The sequence below is a fragment of the Salvelinus alpinus genome, chromosome 27 (genome assembly GCF_045679555.1).
Source record: "Salvelinus alpinus chromosome 27, SLU_Salpinus.1, whole genome shotgun sequence".
Taxonomy (NCBI): Eukaryota; Metazoa; Chordata; class Actinopteri; order Salmoniformes; family Salmonidae; genus Salvelinus; species Salvelinus alpinus.
In genome coordinates this window covers 45,545,522-45,567,867 of record NC_092112.1, presented here as the reverse complement: position 1 = coordinate 45,567,867, position 22,346 = coordinate 45,545,522, and the positions used below count along the sequence as shown (strand labels likewise).

Here is a 22,346-nt window from a genome sequence, read left to right as displayed (position 1 = left end):
TAAGCCATTCACACATAGCTGCCTTTCCCTGCCCTCTATATGCCTAACCTATACACCCTCCCTGCATATTAGCTACAGTTGCAGTCAGAAGTTTACATACACTTAGGTTGGAGTCATTAAAACTAGTTTTTCAACCATTCCACAAAATTATTGTGAACAAACAATAGTTTGGTTATCTACTTTGTGCATGACAAAAGTCATTTTTCCAACAATTGTTTACAGACAGATTATTTCACTTATAATTCACTGTATCACAATTCCAGTGGGTCAGAAGTTTACATACACTAAGTTGACTGTGCCTTTAAACAGCTTGGAAAATTCCATAAAATGATGTCATGGCTTTAGAAGCTTCTGATAGGCTAATTGACATCATTTGAGTAAATTGGAGGTGTACCTATGGATGTATTTCAAGGTTTCAAACTCAGTGCCTCTTTTCTTGACATCAGGGAAAAATCTAAAGAAATCAGCCAAGACCTCAGAAGAAAAATTGTAGACCTCCACAAGTCTGGTTCATCCTTGGGTGAAATTTCCAAACGCCTGAAGGTACCACGTTCATCTGTACTGTATCTGTACTGTTCTGCAACTTTATGTAGAGCAACAATTATTTTTTTCAGATCCTCAGAGAGTTCTTTACCATGAGGTGCCATGTAGAACTTCCAGTGACCAGTCACAATACAGGTGAATATAACGGAGACGCTGAAAGTTGAGAAGCATGTGCAGGTGAAACATTTATTAAAACAACAAACATGAACCGAGACAACATAACAGTAGCGTCTACGCATAAACAATACTGACTGAGGAAAGAACCAAAGGGAGTCCAATCCAAGATGGCGTAGCGGGCAGACGTCTTTGTCCTGTCGTGTCCCTTGTATATATCTTTTTACATCTTTTTCTTCGCATGGCTTTTAAAAATATTTTCCTAAACCTCAACTTCTAAATACTCTCCTGCAACCCGCCTCACCCAATGTGGCGTGGATCTGCTTTTTTCTAAAGTATTTCTATTTACTTCGGATCTGGAATCCCTCAACTGAAGCTAGCCAGCTAACTACCTACCAGCTCTCAGTTAGCAAACCACTGCTGGCGGTCATCAGCTAACCTTTAGCTCGGAAAGCTCTCGCCAGTTCGAACAACGTGACTCAAACCAGAGCATAATGGATCTATTTCTCTCCATATCCCCGGATTCCTACTCAAACTCTGAACATTTTCATCTGGATCTTCGCAACTAGCTAACCGCAATCCCGGGTGACCACTCCTGGCTAGCGTTTCCATCCCGGAGCAAGCACCAATTAGCCTGAAGCTAGCCTGGCCAGGGCTCCTGTGCTACCACCGAAGCCCACTCCTGGGCTACAATATCCGGACCCCTTCTATTGCCGGTACGGGGCAGGGAACCCTGCCGATCCTCTACGACTGGAATACCGACATAATCTGCCCGAGGACTCCAACAGGCCGCTCATGCGCGACGCCCGCTGAAGGCCCATTCTGCTAACCTGCTACGCCTGCTAGCTACCTAGAGCTACCTGGATCCCTACTAATTCCACGACTGACTATCGACGTCACCGCACGAGGAGGCAAAAACAGACTTACCCCCATCGCGACGTCCCCCAAAGGCTAACTTGCTAGCCCCGGTCTGCTAACTGCTAGCTGGGCCTGCCCCGGTCTGCTAACTGCTAGCTTGCTTTCCCCGGTTTGCTAACTGCTAGCTTGCCTGCCCCGGTCTACTAACTGCTAGCCCCTGCTAACTGCTTGCTTGCTAACCCGGTCTGCTAACTGCTAGCTTGCTAGCCCCGGTCTGCTAACTGCTAGCTGGGCCTGCCCCGGTCTGCTAACTGCTAGCTTGCTTTCCCCGGTTTGCTAACTGCTAGCTTGCCTGCCCCGGTCTACTAACTGCTAGCCCCTGCTAACTGCTTGCTTGCTAACCCGGTCTGCTAACTGCTAGCTTGCCAGCCCCGGTGTGCTAACTGCTAGCTTGTTTAGCCCCGGCCTACTAACTGTTAGCTTGTTAGCATCGGCCTGCTAACTGTCTGAATCACCGTGTCACCAGTCAGCCCAACCACTCACTGGACCCATATGTTCACTTGGCTACACATGCCTCTCTCTAATATAATATCAATACTGTCCTGGTTAGTGATTACTGTCTTATTTCACTGTAGAGCCTCTAGCCCTGCTCAATATGCCTTAACCAACCATGTTGTTCCACCTACATATGCGATGACATCACCTGGTTTAAACGTCTCTAGAGACTATATCTCTCTCATCATTACTCAATGCCTAGGTTAACCTCCAATGTACTCACATCCTACCTTACCTTTGTATGTACACTATGCCTTGAATCTATGCTATCGAGCCCAGAAACCTGCTCCTTTTACTCTCTGTTCCGAACGTGCTAGACGGCCAGTTCGTATAGCATTTAGCCGTACCCTTATCCTACTCCTCTGATCCTCTGGTGATTGTAGAGGTTAATCCAGGTCCTGCTGTGCCTAGCCCCACTCCCACTCCCCAGGTGCTCTCATTTGTTGACTTCGGTAACCGTAAAATCCTTGGTTTCATGCATGCTAACATTAGAAGCCTACTCCCTAAGTTTGTTTTACTCACTGCTTTAGAACACTCTGCCAACCCGGATGTCTTAGCCGTGTCTGAATCCTGGCTTAGGAAAACCACCAAAAAAACTGAAATCTCCATTGTCAACTATAACATTTTCCGCAAAAATAGAACTGCCAAAGGGGACGGTGTTGCAATCTACTGCAAAGATAGCCTGCAGAGTTCTGTATTACTATCCAAGTCTGTACCCAAACAATTAGAGCTTCTACTTCTAAAAATTCACCTTTCCAGAAACAAGTCTCTCACTGTTGCCCCTTGCTATAGACCTCCATCTGCCCCCAGCTGTGCCCTCGATATCATATGTGAATTGATTTCCCCCCATCTATCTTCTGAGCTCGTGCTACAAGCTGACCTAAACTGGGGCATGCTTAACACCCCGGCCATCCTACAAACTTGATGCCCTCAATCTCACACAAATTATCAATGAACCTACCAGGTACAACTCAACTGTCATCCTAACCACTTTGCCCTCCAAATACACCTCTGCTGTAAAAACTCTATTGTAAAACGCTCCCTAAAACACTTCTGCGAGCAGGCCTTTCTAATCGACCTGGCCGGGGTATCCTGGAACGACATTGATCTCATCCCGTCAGTAGATGATGCCTGGCTATTCATTAAAAGTGCCTTCCTCACCATCTTAAATAAGCATGCCCCATTCAAAAAATGTAGAACTAGGAATAGATATAGTCCTTGGTTCACTCCAGACCTGTCGGCCCTTGAACAGCACAAAAACATCCTGTGGCGTTCTGCGTTAGCATCTAATAGCCCCCGTGATATGCAACTTTTCAGGGAAGTTAGGAACAAATATACACAGGCAGTTAGGAAAGCTAAGGCTAGCTTTTTCAAACAGAAATTTGCATCCTGTAGTACTAACTCAAAAAAGTTCTGGGACACTGTAAAGTCCATGGAGAATAAGAGCACCTCCTCCCAGCTGCCCACTGCTCTGAGGCTAGGAAACACTTTCACCACCGATAAATCCACTATAATTGAGAATTTCAATAAGCATTTCTCTACAGCTGGCCATGCTTTCCACCTGGCTACCCCTACCCCGGTCAACTGCCCGGCACCCTCCACAGCAACCCGCCAAAGCCCCCACCATTTCTCCTTCACCCAAATCCAGATAGCTGATGTTCTGAAAGAGCTGCAAAATCTGGACCCCTACAAAATCAGCCGGGCTAGACAATCTGGACCCTCTCTTTCTAAAATTATCTGCCGAAATTGTTGCAACCCCTATTTCTAGGTTGTTCAACCTCTCTTTCGTATCGTCTGAGATTCCCAAAGATTGGAAAGCTGCCGCGGTCATCCCCCTCTTCAAAGGGGGTGACACTCTAGACCCAAACTGCTAAAGACCTATATCTATCCTACCCTGTCTTTCTAAGGTCTTCGAAAGCCAAGTTAACAAACAGATTACAAACCATTTTGAATCCCACCGTACCTTCTCCGCTATGCAATCTGGTTTCAGAGCTGGTCAGGGGTGCACCTCAGCCACGCTCAAGGTCCTAAACGACATCATAACCGTCATCGATAAGAGACATTACTGCGCAGCCGTATTCATCGACCTGGCAAAGGCTTTCGACTCTGTCAACCACCACATTCTTATTGGCAGACTCCACAGCCTTGTTTTCTCAAATGATTGCCTTGCCTGGTTTACCAAATACTTCTCTGATAGAGTTCAGTGTGTCAAATCGGAGGGCCTGTTGTCCGGACCTCTGGCAGTCTCTATGGGGGTGTCACAGGGTTCAATTCTCGGACCTACTCTCTTCTCTGTATACATCGATGATGTTGCTCTTGCTGCTGGTGATTCTCTGATACACCTCTACGCAGACGACACCGTTCTGTATACTTCTGGCCCCTCTTTGGACACTGTGTTAACTTACCTCCAGACAAGCTTCAATGCCATACAACTCTCCTTCCATGGCTTCCAACTGCTCTTAAACGCTAGTAAAACTAAATGCGTGCTATTCATCCTATCAGTGCCCGCACCTGCTCGCCCATCCAGGATCACTACTCTGGACGGCTCTGACTTAGAATATATGGACAACTACAAATACCTAGGTGTCTGGTTAGACTGTAAACTCTCCTTCCAGACTCACATTAAGCATCTCCAATCCAAAATGAAATCTAGAATCGGCTTCCTGTATCGCAACAAAGCATCCTTCACTCATGCTGCAAAACATACCCTCGTAAAACTGACCATCCTACCGATCCTCGACTTCAATGATGTCATCTATAAAATAGCCTCTGACACTCTACTCATCAAACTGGATGCAGTCTATCACAGTGCCATCCGTTTTGTCACCAAAGCCCCATACACTACCCACCATTGCGACCTGTACGCTCTCGTTGCTTGGCCCTCGCTTCATACTCGTCGCCAAACCCACTGGCTACAGGTTATCTACAAGTCTCTGCTAGGTAAAGCCCTGCCTTATCTCAGCTCACTGGTCACCATAGCAGCACCCACTTGTAGCACACGCTCCAGCAGGTATATCTCACTGGTCACCCCCAAAGCCAATTCCTCCTTAGGTCATCTTCCCTTCCAGTTCTTTGCTGCCAATGACTGCAATGACCTGCAAAAATCTCTGAAGCTGGAAACACTTATCTCCTCCACTAGCTTTAAGCACCAGCTGTCAGAGCAGCTATCTATAATTTAGCCCAAACAACTACCTCTTCCCCTAGTGTATTTATTTATTTATTTTGCTCCTTTGCACCCCATTATTTCTACTTTGCACATTCTTCCACTGCAAATCTACCATTCCAGTGTTTTACTTGCTATATTGTATTTACCTCGCCACCATGGCCTTTTTTGCCTTTACCTCCCTTATCTCACCTCATTTGCTCACAATGTATATAGACTTATTTTTTTACTGTATTATTGACTGTATGTTGTGTTTATTCCTAGTGTAACTCTGTGTTGTTGTATGTGTCGAATTGCTTTGCTTTATCTTGGCCAGGTCGCAGTTGCAAATGAGAACTTGTTCTCAACTGGCCTACCTGGTTAAATAAATAAAATATATAGGGGAGGTAATCAGGAAGGTGATGGAGTCGAGGTGAGTATCATGATGACGTGCAGGTGTGCATGATTGATGCCAGGTGTGCATAATGATGAATCCCAGGACCGGTGGTTAGTATACCGGCGATGTCAAATGCCAGGGGGAAGGAGCGGGAGTAGACGTGACAGTATACCCCCCCTCCGACGCACGGATCCAGCCGCAGGACGACGCCGACAAGACGGTCGACGCCGACCAGAGGGACGACCCCGAGGACTTGGAGCGGGCGGCGAAGGTGGAATTCACAGATGATGTTGGGACCCAGAATGTTCTCCACCAGAACCCAACACTGCTCCTCTTGGCCATACCCCTCCCAGTCCACCAGATACTGGAGCTGACCCTCACGACGTCGAGAGTCCAGTAGGGATCTGACGGCATAGGTCGGACTCCCCTCGATATCCAGGGGGGGTGGAGGGGTGTCATGGGGGACAGCATTAGCTAGGGGACCAGGAACCACCAGCCTGAGAAGTGAGATTTTAAATGGTGAGATACATTTGTCACTCGGAACCTGTAATCTATACGTCACTTTGTTGATCCTCCGGAGAACCTTGAATGGCCCCACAAACTCTCTGCTCAGTTTCTTGCAGAGTGGGAGGTGCCTGGTAGAGAGCCAGACACGATCCCCAGGGTGGAACACAGGGGTCGCACTGCGGTGGCCTGCTCCTTTTGACGGTGGACGGCGCACTGGAACCTCTCATCAACCGCAAGAGTGTCGGTCTGGGTCCATGGAGCCAGGGCCGGCTGAAAACCCAGAACACACTGGAAGGGGGTCAAACCAGTGGAGGAGTGACGTAGCGAATTCTGGGCATACTCTGCCCATGGAAGGAATCGAGCCCACTCTCCCTGACAGTGACTCCTCAGGAACCTCCCCAGCTCCTGGTTCCTCCTCTCCACCTGCCTGTTGGACTGAGGCCGGTACCCGTAAGTGAGGCTGACCGTGACCCTTAGCTTCTCCATAAAGGCTCTCCATACCCATGACGTGAATTAATGTCCACAGTCGGAGAAGATGTCCTCCGGAAGACCTGCTGGAATAGTGCCTCAGTGACCTGGAGAGCAGTAGGGAGACCAGAAAGAGGGATTAAACAACTGGATTTTGAAAATATATCCACAACAACCAAAATGGTGGTGAAACCGTCAGAGGGGGAAGATCAGTCACAAAGTCAATTATTAGATTGGACCAGGAACGCTAAGGCACAGGAAGGGCTTTCCCTGCTGCAGTGTTCCAGGTGAATTTGGTTTGGGCACGTACGGAACAGGAGATGACTAAACATCTTGCGCCAAGGTGGGCCACCAGTATTTCTCAGACATGGATTGGGTAGTGCGAGAAAAACCAGGATGTCCAGCGCCGACAGCTGTGTGTGCCCAGGTCAGCAGCCGGTCCCTTATCCGCATAGAAACGTAGATGCACTTGCCAGGACAGTTAGTGGGTGCAGGCTCACTCTCCAGAGCCTGGTGGATGTCCACATCTATGTCCCAGACCACCTGGGCTACGATTCGGGAGGATGGGATTATAGATGCATTCTGGACAGGACCCTCTCCCGAATCATAGAGACGGTACAAGGCATCGGCCTTGGTGTTCTTTGAACCTGGCTGATATGCCAGCGTGAAGTCGAACCTTGTGAAGAAAAGGGCCCGTCTTGCTTGGCGAGGATTCAGCCTCCTCGATTTCTGTATGTACTCCAGGTTCCGATGGTCGGTGAGGATGACAAATGATTCCTTGGTGCCCTCCAGCCAGTGTCTCCACTCCTCTAATGCCAACTTCACCGCCAGAAGCTCCGGATCCCAAACCCCAAAAACCGTTGTGGAACCACAGGGGATGGGGAAGCAGGTCCTTCGGCATTCGGGTAACCAGTCTGTGATTCTCATCCTTGACCATGAGATCAGGTGAGGTTATGGCATTGAAGCCAAGGGAGGCAGAGGATGATCTTGTGAACTGGAGCACTGGTAATGAAGAAGGGGATGTTCTCTTGATGAATTGACTCCACGGTGAGGGTGAGTGGTTGGGTGATGTGTGTAATTGTTCCGGATCCTAGTGCCCGACTATCAAGGGCTTGAACCGGGAAAGGAGAGGAGAGCGGGTATGAGATGTTAAGAGCGGAGGCAAGGGTCTGGTCAATAAAGTTCCCCATGGTACTGGAATCCACTAATGCTGTAGACACAGTACATGAGGGACAGTCAACTAGTGTGATGGACACCAAAAAGAGTTCAGCAGAGAGTGATGAAGATGGAATACTCACTCCTGCCCCAGGAGGTGGAAGATCACGTGACCTTCCCTCTGCTCTTGTGGATCCTGGATTAGGAGGTGCCGGACACCACTAGAGCTGGTGCCCTCCTTGACCACAATACAGACAGAGCCCCTGCTGTCTCCGTCTGTGTCGCTCCGCCGTGGGGAAGCGTGCGACTCCTACCTCCATGGGTTCAGGCTCTGATACAGAGGGAGAGAAGCAATGCGAGTACCGACGTTCCCGAAGTAGGTTATCCAGATGGATGGTCATCGCAATGAGTGCGTCCAAGGAGAGCTTGTCATCTCGACAGGCCAGTTATGTCTTGACCTCCTCGCGCAGACCTTCTGAATAGCATACTAAGCGCTGGCTCATTCCATCCGCTGGATGCTGCTATTGTCCAGAAGGTGAGCGCCTACTTGGCAGCAGTCTGGTCCCCCTGCAGTAATTGGAGTAAGCTCTCACCCTCTCTCTGCCCTCAAGGGGGATGATCTAAGAAACATTTCAACAGAGCCATGAACCCCTCATAAGAATCTAGCTCCTCCCCTCTCTCCCAGACGGCCACGGCCCATTCCAACGCCCGCCCAGTCAGCAGAAAAATAACCATGGCAACCTTGGACCTGTCGGTGGTGGGAGCTCCCATCTGGTGTGTAAAGTAGAGGGAGCACTGAAGTAGGAAGCCACGGCATTTAGATGGGGCCGTCATATTTATCAGGGAGGGACAAACAGGCGTCGCTGACCTGAGCGGGTTGCTAAATGGGCTGTTGTGCTGACTCGCTGGGTCGACTGGTTGTAGGGTATCCTCCGCTAGTTGATGACAACGCCTCCCGGGTATGTTCGAGACGTTGCACACTACAACGAACCTCTTCCATAGCCATACCCAGTTGTGCCAGCTGGTCATGTTGTTGACTTAGAAAGTATCCCTGCTCGTCGACTTTCTGGAGATATTCTCTTTTCCTGCTGCTTCCATTGTTTGAGTCAGTATTCTGTAACGGAGACGCTGAGAGTCGAGAAGCAGGTGAAACATTTAATAAAACAACAAACATGAACTGAGACAACATAACAGTAGCGTTATATCATTATGTGTACGCATAAACACAGGACGAATACTGACTGAGGAAAGAACCAAAGGGAGGGACAGATATAGGGGAGGTAATCAGGAAGGCGATGGAGTCCAGGTGAGTATCATGGTGACTTGCAGGTGCGTGTAAGGAATGATGCCAGGTGTGCATAATGATGGATCACAGGACCTGTGGTTAGTATAGCGGTGACGTTGAACGCCGGAGCGGGAATAGACGTGAGGGTGAATGCATATCCAATATGAGTGTGTGCGTGCATTGAGTTATTGAGCTTGTTTTGGCTGATTTCAAGGGGGTACAGATGACAAACAATCTTTTTCCCTTCCATTTGTACTGATCTATAACCAGTAATGGCGTCTTCCCGTGGGAAGAGGGGGGTGGCCCCTCGGAGCCTATGGTTGGAGCCCTATTCACACACAGTCAGTTCGCTAAGGCAATAGATACATCTTTGGGAGCGACGTAAGAGAGAGAGGGATTAAGTTGATGATTCAAGTTTGGGTGGCAATCAGCTTTGAAATCAGCATATTTTGCATTATGGTTTGCATATTATCACAAACAAAGGGTAGTGAATTGATGTTAGCTGCCTTCAGCTGTAAGCTAGCAAGGAAAGATAAAAAAAAGTTTGCAAACAGTAATTAACGGTTTCAACATATTTACATTGTGTGTCGCATTATTCAAGTGTGTTAACTTCTCAGCATGACAGAGCTAACATGATGCAACCCAGACTCCCAGTGCAAGCTAAGCGGAGCAGGCACGGTGCATTCACGTTATAAGGGGGATATCGGCTGCGCTGATAGACAGATTTGATCCGTGAGACACATTTGACAGAAGTACCAAAAGTAAAACAAAATCTAGTACCGGACCCTTTTTCACGTTCTAGTATCTTAGTGCAGAGGTTCAGAATACCAACACTAATCAGGAGAGATTATAATAAGAATGAAATAAAGAACAGAGTAGCAGCAGCATATGATGATTGTGAAAGTATGGTGTTTATGTGTGTTGTCGGTATGCGTGTGTATTTGTGTGGGTTTGTGCGAGAGTGTCAGTGTAATGTGTGTGAGTGAGTGTATATATTGTGTATATAGAGTCTTCCGAGTGTGCATAGTCAGTGCAAGATAGGATCATTGTAGATAGTCTGGGTAACCATTTTATTAACTATTTACCAGTCTTATGTTTATTTAGCAGTCTTGTGGCTTAGAGGTAGAAGTTGTCTCGGAGCCTGTTGGTCCGAGAGCTGATGCTCTGGTACTAATTGCTGGACGGTAGCAGAGTGAACAGTATGTCTACGGCTTGGGTGGCTGAAGACTTTGGAAATTTCTTGGACCTTTCTCTGATATAGAGGTCCTGGATGGCAGGGAGCTCGGCCCCAGTGATGTACTGGGCTGTCCACACCACCCTTTGTAACGATTTGCGGTCGAGGGAAGTGCATTTGCCATACCAAGTGGTGATGCAGGCAGTCAATATGCTCTTAATGGTGAAATTGAAAAAGCTTTTGAGGATCCGAGGACCCATGCACAATCAGCTCCTTGTTCCTACTGACGTTGAAGAAGCTGTTGTCCTGACATCACACTTTCAAGGCTCTGATCTCCTCCCTGTAGACCGTCTCATCGCCATCGGTGATCAGGCCTACCACCGTTGTGTCGTCAGCAAACTTGTTGATGGTGTTGGAGTCGTGCGTGGCCATGCAGTTGTGGGTCAACAGCAGTACAGGAGAGGTCTAAGCACACACCCCTGAGGGGCACCCGTGTTGAGGGTCAGTGGGGCAGAGGTGTTGTTGCCTATCCTCACCACCTGGGGCCGACCCATCAGGATGTTCAGGATCCAGTTGCAGAGGGAGATGTTAAGTCCAAGGGTCCTGAGCTTGGTGATGAGTTTGGAGGGGACTATGGTGTGGAACACTGAGATGTAGTCTATGAACAGAATATTCACAGTTATTTCCCCTCTTGTCCAGATGGAAGAGAGCAGTACGAAGTGCAATTGAGATTGCGTGATCTGTTGGGGCGGTATGCAAATTGGAGTAGGTCCAGGGTGTCTGGGATGATGGCTTTGATGACTGTCATGACCAGCCTTTCAAAGCACTTTATAAATACAGATGTCAGTGCAAGGGGAATATAGCCATTTAGGCAGGTTACCTTTGAGGGTCAATGATCTTCAGCTTGAAACATCTTGGGATTACAGACTGGGACAAGGAAAGATTGATAATGTCTGTGAACACACTTCCAGCTGGTCTGCACATGCTCTAAGAATGCACCCTGGTATTCCATCTGGCCCGGCCACCTTGCGAATGTTAACCTGTTTAAAAGTTTTACTCACATTGGCCACGGAGAGTGAGATCACACAGTCAACTGGAACAACAGGAGCTTTCATGCAAGACTCTGTTGGTATAATCCATGGTTTGGTTATGTTTGTATGGTCACTGTGGAGACTCCATGATGAAGCCTGTGACTGATATGGTAAACTCCTAATGCTATTGGATGAATCATGGAACAGATCGCTGTCTGTACTAGCAAAACGGTCTTGTAGCCTCACATCTGCTTCATCAGATCACTTCCATATTGAGCGCAAGCTTTTGTTTGTAAACAGGAAGGATAGAGTCGTGGTCAGATTTGTCGAAGGGAGGGCGAGGGAGGGCCTTGTATGCGTTTTTTGGGGTAGAATAGCATTTTGAAGCCCCTTATGGCGCAAGAGACGTGTTAGTAGAAGTGAGGTAGAACGTTTTTAAGTCTCCCCGAGTTAAAGTTTCCTCCCAAAAGATGCCTCTGGGTGTGTGGTCTTTTGTTTGTTTATGGCCCCATAAAGTATTGTTGGCTTCTGGTGGGATGTAGACAGCTGTGATATTTTGGATGAGAACTCTCTTGTTAAATAAAAAGGTCTACAGCTTACCATGAGGCATTCCATGTCTGAGTTTCCTTCGCACTGGAAGAGGTGCACCAGTTGTTGTTTATTTAGATGCCTTCACCTTCACCTTCACCTCGTGTTGCTAGCCTGACCACTAAATTATTCTGTCATAATTTAAGTAATTTGTTGTAACGAGAGGTACTAGGGGTGTTGTACAAAAAGTTGTCTAACCAATCAGAGTATCATAGCAAATGGCAAATTTTCAAACTGCCACTTTACCCATGTGTGTTCTGGCTCTGGCCCGAACCATCAGTTTCTGGACCAATCAGACAGCCCCTAATGTGTTCACATTCAGTGAAGGGGATATACTCAGATCCAGACTGTCGTCTGTGGGCGTGGCGTAGCATTTGGTTGGAGCAAGTAGTCTGGGCATCCAGGCAATAATAATGCAGCTTTTCAAGTCTCTCTGATAGGAGACTCTGGAACGAAGCTCATCCATCTTATTCTCGAGTGACTGGACATTTGCCAATAAAACGGAGGGGAGTGCCAGTAGATTTTCTCTTCGTCTCAATCTCAACAGGACTCCAGCCTGTCTGCCACGTCTACAACTGCAGTGTTTTGGTAGCCCATGAAATAAAGGAATAGGGTCTGGTATAAACAAAGGTACAGCTGTCAGAGTCGGGTTTGAAGTTGAAATTGAGGTTAGTAACTGTCGATCTAATGTCAAAAAGTGCTTGGCGGTCATATGGGATGATAGTAAGAACTTTAAAACTCCATAAACTCAAAAAAATGTGGTAAAGTTGGGTTGAAACTTGTAAAGTTTCGACCTTCTCCGTCGGATACGATGAGAAGGAACGGTATATTCTGTCTATGAGAGATGAAAGGGGAGCCAGAATGGCATCTTGGCTGATACAGTAACTCAGCTGTCAACACAACTCAGGTCTATGGACACACGACAACTAAGTTTCCTCCCTATTCCACCACCCTGTTATCATCAAATGGAGAACATTTTGGATCCATGTCAGAGCCAAATGGGGTAGACAAGAGAGGGGTTGGATTTGAGACGGAGAGAGGAAAGGGACATAGCAATGAAATAGAACACGACTGTATAATTTGGAGTAAATGGGGATGGAAGGAGGGGATGAGGGGGGAGGGGTGTGGCTTGTCTGTCATTAATGATCTCTCTCTCTCTCTCTCTCTCCCTCCCTCCCTCCCTCCCTCCCTCCCTCCCTCCCTCCCTCCCTCCCTCCATCATTACTGACCACTGGTCTGAAAGGAAAGAGAGTCAGAGGAGAGTTGTAATTAAGCCTTGAATGATTCAAGAGTGAAGAACCTTGCCGCCTGTAAACAACCTGCTTGAGTGTGTGTTTGTGTGTGTAGGAGGCAAGGGACGAGGGCAACCCTGACAAAAAGTACAACAGCAACAACAACAACAAAAACATAATGGATAGGCTACCTCCTAGACATTCATAGGCTGAATCGATAAACATCAAGGGAAGTCATTGGAACGCGAGGTCAGTACAGGTGCATCAAAGCTGGAACCGAGAGACTGAAAAACAGCTTTGATCTCAAGGCCATCAGACTGTTAATAGCCATCACTAGTCAGCTACCACCCATTTACTCAACCCTGCACCTTAGAGGCTGCTGCCCCATATCTTTTATTTCATCATTTATTTAACTAGGCAAGTCAGTTAAGAACAAATTCTTATTTACAATGACAGCCTAGGAACAGTGGGTTAACTACCTTGTTCAGGGGCAGAACGACAGATGTTTTCTTTGTCAGCTCAGGGACTCGATCTAGCAACCTTTCGGTTACTGGCCCAATGCTCTAACCACTAAGCTACCTATACTGTACATAGGCATGGAATCACTGGGCACTTTAATAATGAAACAATAGTCAAGTAATAATGTTTACATACTGTTTTCTCATCTCATATGTATATACTATATTCTATTCTACTGTATTCTAGTCAATGCCACTCAGACATTGCTCATCCTAATATTTAGATATTTCTTGTTTCATTTTTTTACTTTTAAATTTGTGTGTATTGTTGTGAATTGTTACATACTGCACTGTTGGAACTAGGAACACAAGCATTTTGCTACACCCGCAATAACATCTGCTAAAAAGTGTGTATGTGACTAATATACTTTGATTTGGCTACTCACTGGATAGGAAGTGCTGGGAGGAAGGGCCAAAGTCTCTGTGGGCTTCCTGAAGGAGCTTTAGTCTCTCTTCAATGGCCACCTGCACACCAGAAAGAGGAGAGAGTTAGACACACACCAACACACACCCGCATCCCGCCAACTCTATATTGACCAGTCCAGCTGAGTGTGTGTGTGCACGCATGTGTGTGCACTGCTGAGTGTCCTTACTGTGTGCAGTGACTCCGTCATCCTCCCTACAGTGAGGATATAAGGCTGTCTCTACACAGGGAACCAGGAGGCAGACAAAATGTGTATTCCACACTTTCATCCAGCCTCAGTGAATCTCTATGGGGTGCCTGGTGACTGAGTCCTGCTGTGCTGTTTGCCCTTCTGTTTGATCAGACCAAAGTGGCACGGAGTCCTATCTCAGTGGTCATCATCAACTCCAGCATGGCAATACTAGGGGTGGGGGGCATGGAGAAGGAAAGGGAAGGAATCTAAGATCTATCTCTTGATGTCTCTTTTTTTCTCTTTGTCTCACACACACGCACACGCACACGCACACACACATTAATCTAAACAGCATAGTGACAAATGATCCTGAGGGGTGCACGAGTAAGGCTCTGATCCCGGCCATCAGCAGGCTGGACCAGGACACGAGTCCGCTGTGTCAAAAAGTGTTATTTATCTACAGTGACAGAAGTCCACTGTGCCAACATAGAACTCAGTAACCTGTAGAGGTAGACAACTGGAAGACCACCTCTCCCCACCCTCTCTGTGTCTGAGCTAAAGTACAGCAGGCTGACAAAGAGAGACAGAAGGAATAATGAGAGAAAGCAACATAACAAAATGACACAAACAGGGGGAAAGAGATGGACAGAAATACTTGATTACAAAGACAGCAAGAGGGCTAATATGACATTGAGAGAATAAACATGAGCGTACAGACAGGTTGAGATGTGAATAAGGTGGGTGAGAAAAAAGAGTAGAAAGTAGAAAAGTCAAGAATATGATAGCTCGTAAAAGGAGGAAGGTTTTACATTTGACCTTATAGTCATTTAGCAGTGACACGTGCTCCCAAAAGGGAGGGGGTTTGTAGCTGTGACACCTCTTCTTAAGTATGACACATAAAAGGGAGATGCTTGTAGGCATGAGACCCGTTGCCCACCTGTAAAAAGGGGAAGGTTTTAGGTGGGACACCCATAGCCCACCTGTAGTAGTTTCCAGCGCATGTTGAGGTCATCCAGTTGTCTGGAGGAGGAGGAGGACAGCTGGACATCCAGAAGAGCCAGCTCACCAGACAGCTTATTCACCACATGCACGTCCTGCCTCAGAGGGGCCATCTCCTCCTTGAAAGCCTGGAACATACACAGGATGCACACACACAGGTCAGTGTTTTGATGTAAGCAGATGTCTCTATAACATACTGTTATGGTGCAGGGGTGATACCTGTACCAATGGTGATTAGATGTTGACCTAGGTAATTCATTTTTTTGACACTGATTTATGTACAGGTTAATCACTACCTACACTGGTTGGTCCTAAATGTTTTGCAGTGGAAGTTAAAAAAAACGCCTCTCTCTCTCTTTCCCACTTAACTTCTCTAGGATAGGGGGCAGCATTTTCACGTTTGGATGAAAAGCATACCCAAATTCAACTGCCAGCTACTCATCCCCAGAAGATAAGATATGCATGTTGTTAGTAGATTTGGATAGAAAACGCTCTGAAGTAGTTTCTAAAACTGTTTGAATCAAGTCTGTGAGTATAACAGAACTTATTTAGCAGGCGAAACCCCGAGGACAAACCATTCAGATATATATTTTTTTGAGGTAACTCTCTTTTCAATGGTTTTCATTGGAAATACAGATTTCTAATTGACCTTCTTGCAGTTCCTACCGCTTCCACTGGATGTCAACAGTCTTTAGAAATTGGTTGAGGGTTTTTCCTTTGTGTAATGAAGAAGTACGGCCATTTTGAATCAGGGTCACTTGTTGTGTACTGTTAGAGGCGCGTGACCAGAAAGCATGCTACAGATTGCTTTAATCCTGTATTGAACACAGATCATCCCGTCTTCAATTTTATCGATTATTTACGTTAAAAAATACCTAAAGTTGTATTACAAAAGTTGTTTGAAATGTTTTGGCAAAGTTTACAGGTAACCTTTGAGATATTTTGTAGTCATGTTTCACGAGTTGGAACCGGTGTTTTTCTGGATCAAACGCGCCAAATAAATATATATATCGACAATATATATCGACGGAATTAATCGAACAAAAGGACCATTTGTGATGTTTATGGGACATATTGGAGTGCCAACAACAGAAGCTCGTCAAAGGTAAGGCATGAATTATATTTTTATTTCTGCGTTTTGTGTCGCACCTGCAGGGTTGAAATATGCTTATCTCTCTTTGTTTACAATGGTGCTAACTCAGATAATAGCATCGTTTGCTTTCGCTGAAAAGCCTATTTGAATTCTGACATGTTGGCTGGATTCACAGCAAGTGTAGCTTTAATTTGGTGTCTTTCATGTGTGATTTCATGAAAGTTAGATTTTTATAGTAATTTATTTGAATATGGCGCTCTGCATTTTCTCTGGCTTTTGGCCAAGTGAGACAGTAGCATCCCGCCTAAACTCAGATTTTTGGATATAAATATGAACTTTACCGAACAAAACATACATGTATTGTGTAACATGAAGTCCTATGAGTGTCATCTGATGAAGATCATCAAAGGTTAGTGATTCATTTTATCTCTATTTCTGCTTTTTGTTACTGCTCTCTTTGGCTGGAAAAATGGCTGTTTTTCTGTGGCTATGTACTGACCTAACATGATTGTTTGGTGTGCTTTCGCCGTAAATCCTTTTTGAAATCAGACATGTTGGCTGGATTCACAACAAGTGTAGCTTTAATTTGGTGTCTTTCATGTGTGATTTCATGAAAGTTGGATTTTTATAGTAATTTATTTGAAATTGGTGCTCTGCATTTTTACTGGCTTTTGGCCAAGTGGGACGTTAGCGTCCCACATATCCCAGAGAAGTTAATAAATCAGTAACACCCCAGTGACTCCCCTCACCGTGGTCTTCTCTATGTGTTCCTGCAGTGAGTCTATGAGCAGGTCTCCTACAGGCTGCCAGCCAGCCGCCTTGGTCTCTTCTGCCCTGGCTAGCCACAGGTCCAGCTGGTCCATGTTGCTCTGGAGCTCCTGTAGCCTCTCAAATGCCCTTTCTACCTGACTCTGCCATCCACCCACGTGGTCCTGCAGAAGCTCCCAACGCTCCTGCACCTCCGCTGTCTGCTTCCTGATGGCCCTGGCTACACCCTGCGCCTTCTCCTCTGGAGTCAGGTCTGTGAGAATGGTAGAGAGTGAGGGAGGGAGAGAGAGAGAGACAGGGAGAGAGAGGGGGAGAAATTGAGCAAGGACAAAGACTTTAACAACCTCAAAGGGGAAAGTTGGTTGTACAATAAAAGCCAGCATTTAAACTTAAAGAGAGACTTGTGAGCTAAAGAGAAAAGAGCATGACCAATGTCCACAGTCAACCATCTTGTCTGCAGACCTGAAATTTGAATCAGTGTGTCAATGACGATCTAAATCATAAACACCCTAAGCTAAAGCATGCATGCAAGCACACATCAAGGGTCTGTCTGTCTGTTAGTCTGTAAGTCTGCCAGCCAAGCACACATCAAGGGTCTGTCTGCCTGTCTGTTAGTCTGAAAGTCTGCCAGCCAAGCACACATCAAGGGTCTGTCTGTCTGTTAATCTGCCCGCCAAGTACGCATCAAGGGTCTGTCTGTCTGTTAGTCTGCCAGACAAGCACACATCAAGGGTCTGTCTGTCTGTCTGTTAGTCTGTTAGTCTGTCAGCCAAGCACACATCACGGGTCTGTCTGTTTGTTAGTCTGTTAATATGTCAGCCAAGCACACATCAAGGGTCTGTCTGTCTGTTAGTCTATTAGTCTCTCAGCCAAGCACACATCAAGGGTCTGTCTGTTAGTCTGTTAGTATGTTAGGTCTGCCAGCCAAGCACACATCAGGGGTTTGTTAGTCTGTTAGTCTGCCAGCCAAGCACACATCAAGGGTCTGTCTGTCTGTTTGTCTGTCTGTCTGTTAGTCAATCACACATCAAGGGTCTGTCTGTCTGTTAGTCTGTCAGCCAATCACACATCAAGGGTCTGTCTGTTAGTCTGTTAATCTGCCAGCCAATCACACATCAAGGGTCTGTCTGTCTGTTAGTCTGCCAGCCAAGCATACATCAAGGGTCTGTCTGTTCGTCTGCCAGCCATAGATGCCACACACCCCAGACAGGACCAGCGTGGGAGCTGTCTGTTTTGAAAATAAGAAGTTTGACAAGCAAACAAAGGCCAGGGAAAGTCTGGGAGCGTTTGATTGGGTCTGAGAGGATCTGAAGACTAAGGTGTTCTCACCCACTGGGTTCAGTTAGATTAGAGTAGACAGAGGTGTCCGTGCTGACACTGGTCTCCGTTTTACCCTGTGAAGCCCCTTGTCCCTCCTGTGAAAGCATCCAATCACTGGTTTTAGATCAGATTGAGATCCGATATATCCTTTACAGTCAAACACCCCTTTCAAAAGTATCTGAGGTCATTGCAGGGTCGGTTTCAGATTACACCTACCCTCTGATATACCACGCACCGCTATGAAACCATCCTACCCATCACAGCCCTTAGATCAGTTCTTAACCACCGATTAGACCAAAGGCCTCTTTTGATAATTACATCAAAGATCACACAGAAGGGCCAGATCTCTGCCTGCTCGGAGCTCTGGCCACACCCTCCCAGATTGTCTCAGGGGCCTGCTACATTATTTAACAGCACGATTCTATTAAAGAGGAAATGTGCTGACACAGCGATGACTTCACTGTTTCAGCCTCTTAGGCCCAGCAGCCTTTAGATACAGAATTACTAATGAGTTCTGGTGCGTATTTAGTGTTTGGGTGTATTCTGAGCCTCATATCACACCCAACATAAACATCAAGTGGATTGGGGAACTTTTAAGGTGCTTTTCAAGGACATTCTCACCCACACTGATACTGGGTTTCCCAGATCATGGTTTTGGAGGGCCACTATGTCCGCAGGTTAAACGGAATGGTCAACATAAACTGACCAGAACTGACATCAGTTACGTAGATTATGGCACATAGAAGGTTTTATAAAGGAGTTCAATTAAAATATAACGTAAGACTAAGTGTCGGTTGATGTCACTGGACTTTGGCGTGTGCGTATTCAAGCAAGTCAGTGACAGGAGACTCACCTGTTTTGGGCTGTAGGTTTTTGCATGGTTCTCCCGGCCCCTCGATGGGCTGGTCAGCCAGGAATGTGTGTGCCTGGTCCAGTGTATTGGCCACAACATGCTCGCGGTCCTTCAGCTCCGACTGCAACACCTAGGGAGAAACACACACAGGGACTGGTCAATTGATGGTATCCTTTTAACCTGAATGTCTCACTCAAAATGTCTTACTTCTAACTGAGCTCTTTCATATCAGTTAGAGAATTTTTGTTGTGGACCACATTAGCAGTAACGGTGCGTGGGTAAAATCATTGGGAAAGCCAAGCCCCCCAAAAATATTACAACCCACAGTATGTGTTGTGATCATTGCGTTGTTCTCTCTGTAACCTGTCAGTTCATATGCATATTGCATGTAACAAAAGTCCACAAAACATATTGCATGTAACAAACAGTTACATGACCTACAGCATGGTCAAGCAAGGTAATGTTTCCCGACATTTTCAGACTACTAAACAACTATTTAGAACCAAGTAGAGTTACCGCAAGATGCAAAGAAAACAGGAGCTGCCTTCAATACTCCAGCACCATTTCTACTTCAACATCATCTAATCACCTATGCTTAGTCTAATATGGTGACAACTAAAAGATACCAAATTATTTAGTCCAATCAACGTAAGGTAAATAGGATGTGGCTGATTTCTCTCTGTGTGTGTGCGCAAGTAGGAAAAACATGTTGACTCACCCTACTTGTAAAGAAACGCCAATGCCATCCTCCTCTTTCATGTTGCCTAAACAGTCTGTGACTATCATACAGCACATGCTTTTAGTTTTTGTTGTCCTAGGCTACCTGGTTAAAATGTTTGTTCGCCAGACTAACTTCCTTTCATGGGCATTGATGTGCCAGGCCAGCTAGTAAACATTAGCATACTACATCAAGCTATGTATTGAACTTCCATCCTCTCAGGCCAGGGGCACAATGTATGAATTAATCGTTGGATCTGAATCGCCGTTATAATCATTGGCGAGTACTGCAAATTAAGTAAAACCACAAGTCCAAATCTCCATCCATGGCTAATTTAGGAAAGGGACGATTTTAGCTTACTAGCTTGCCACCAGAGGACAACAACACAACGAGATGCAACAATTAAAAAAAATTCCGGTCAATGATGTTTGGCTTCTGAAGTGATTGGTCTGAAGCCAAATCCAAACTGGCTTCCTTTGACACATTTCTTTGTTGCGCCAGGACCATTCACAGCTCATCTCACTCAGTTCAGGTTGTCTAATATTCTATAATGTTTTTTATCAAGGGAGGCCAAATGCTCGCTGGCTTCCTTGGCATTCAGTGCTTCAGGCGGAAACAACGTCATACTCTTTCTGACCAGACAGCATCAGATAGATACGCTACACATACTGAGACAGAGGGGTGCTGTGTCATTCGCTCAGATGCTTTCGCCGGTGAGATACACTGCATGACCAAAGGTTTATGGACACCTGCTCGTCAAACATTTAATTTCAAAATCATGGTTATTAACATGGAGTAGGTTCCCCTTTGCTGCTATAACAACCTCCACTCTTCTGGGAAGGCTTTCCACTGCTGGAACATTGTTGCGGGGACTTGCTTCCATTCAGCCACATGAGCATTAGTGAGGTCGGGCACTGATGTTGACCGATTAGGCCTGGCTCACAGTTGGCGTTCCAAATTCATCCGAAAAGTATTTGAGTGGTTGAGGTCAGGACTCTGTGCAGGCCAGTCAAGTTCTTCCACATCAATCTCGACAAATCATTACTGTATGCACCTCGCTTTGTGCACGGGGGCATTGTCATGCTGAAACCGGAAAGGGCCTTCTCCAAACTATTTCCAAAAAGTAGGAAGCACAGAATTGTCTAGAATGTCATTGTATGCTGTAGCGTTAAGATTTACCATCACTGGAACTAAGAGGCCAAGCACAAAACATGAAAAACAGCCCCAGAATATTATTCCTCCTCCACCAAACTTTACAGTTGGTACTATTCTTTCGGGCAGGTAGAGTTCTCCTGGCATCCTAGATTCGTCCGTCGGACTGCAGGATGGTGAAGCGTGTTTCAACACTCCAGAGAACGTGTTTCCAGTCCAATGGCGGCGAGCTTTACACCACTCTAGCCGACGCTTGATGTTGCGCATGGTGATCTTAGGCTTGTGTGCCACTGCTCGGCCATGGAAACCCATTTCATGAAGCTCCCGACGAACAGTTCTTGTACTGACATTGCTTCCAGAGGCAGTTTGGAACTCGGTAGTGAGAAGATTTTACGCGCTTCAGCACTCGACGGTCCCTTTCTGTAAGCTTGTGTGGCCTACCACTTCGCAGCTGAGCCGTTGTTGCTCCTGGACGTTTACACTTCACAATTAATAGCACTTACAGTTGACAGCTCTAGCAGGGCAGAAATTTGACAAACTGACTTGTTGGAAAGGTGCCATCCTATGACTGTGCCACTTTGAAAGTTCCCATTGGGAATTTTAAGGAAATTTATGAAACAGAGAGACGAAAGAGAAGCCTGGCATCTATGAACACACACCACTGCACATTAGTGAACTCAAGCAATAATAATGTCATTTTCATCAAAATGATAGATACTGCAAGGACCGTCTTTATCTCTAAATGTCCAAGTGCCTCAGTAGAAGTGCCTGTATTGGAATCATAGTTTATCTCCCAGTATCATCAACGTTGTGAACTCTATGTGAACCCTATTTTCCACACTGTTCTGATTCCTATGGCACCCTATCCACCACAAAACTACCATCTCCATATCAAACAAGTAAAAAAACTCAAATGTCACTTTATTCAACCCCGCCTTTCATTGTAAAACAAGACATTTTCCATTCAAAGGAACGGGCGTCTAGATGCACACATACTCATACACACGCACGAACGCAAGCACGCGCACGCGCACACACTATACTGAGATGGGGTCTCTCCTCATCACAGGACTGTAAACAATAATCTCAACATCTATTCAGGTGATGGCAGCAATTCAGAATGTGCTCCCTATCTAACCTTCTCTCATCGAAAGAGACAACAAGAGATCGAGAAGAAAGAGAGAGAAAGAGGGAGATAGCAGGAGCAGCGATTGAAGGAGGGAAAGGCGGGTCAAATGAGATTTCCCTGAGGTCATAGTGAAATTAAATGAGCGATATAG

The 22,346-nt window shown here is 46.2% G+C and overlaps 1 protein-coding gene across 5 annotated transcripts in view; it reads right to left on the bottom strand.

Annotated features, from left to right (window-relative positions):
* The window catches only part of LOC139556650 (utrophin-like), a 185,734-nt gene that overhangs the window by 80,265 nt on the left and 83,123 nt on the right, over window positions 1–22,346 (bottom strand). For all 5 annotated transcript variants that reach the window (XM_071370862.1, XM_071370857.1, XM_071370858.1 and 2 more), the window contains exons 4-7: window positions 19,197–19,326; window positions 17,005–17,276; window positions 15,144–15,290; window positions 13,954–14,032 (exon numbers count right to left, since the gene is read on the bottom strand). In XM_071370862.1, the coding sequence (XP_071226963.1) occupies window positions 13,954–14,032; window positions 15,144–15,290; window positions 17,005–17,276; window positions 19,197–19,326 (628 nt within the window). The remainder of the gene's footprint in view (window positions 1–13,953; window positions 14,033–15,143; window positions 15,291–17,004; window positions 17,277–19,196; window positions 19,327–22,346) is intronic.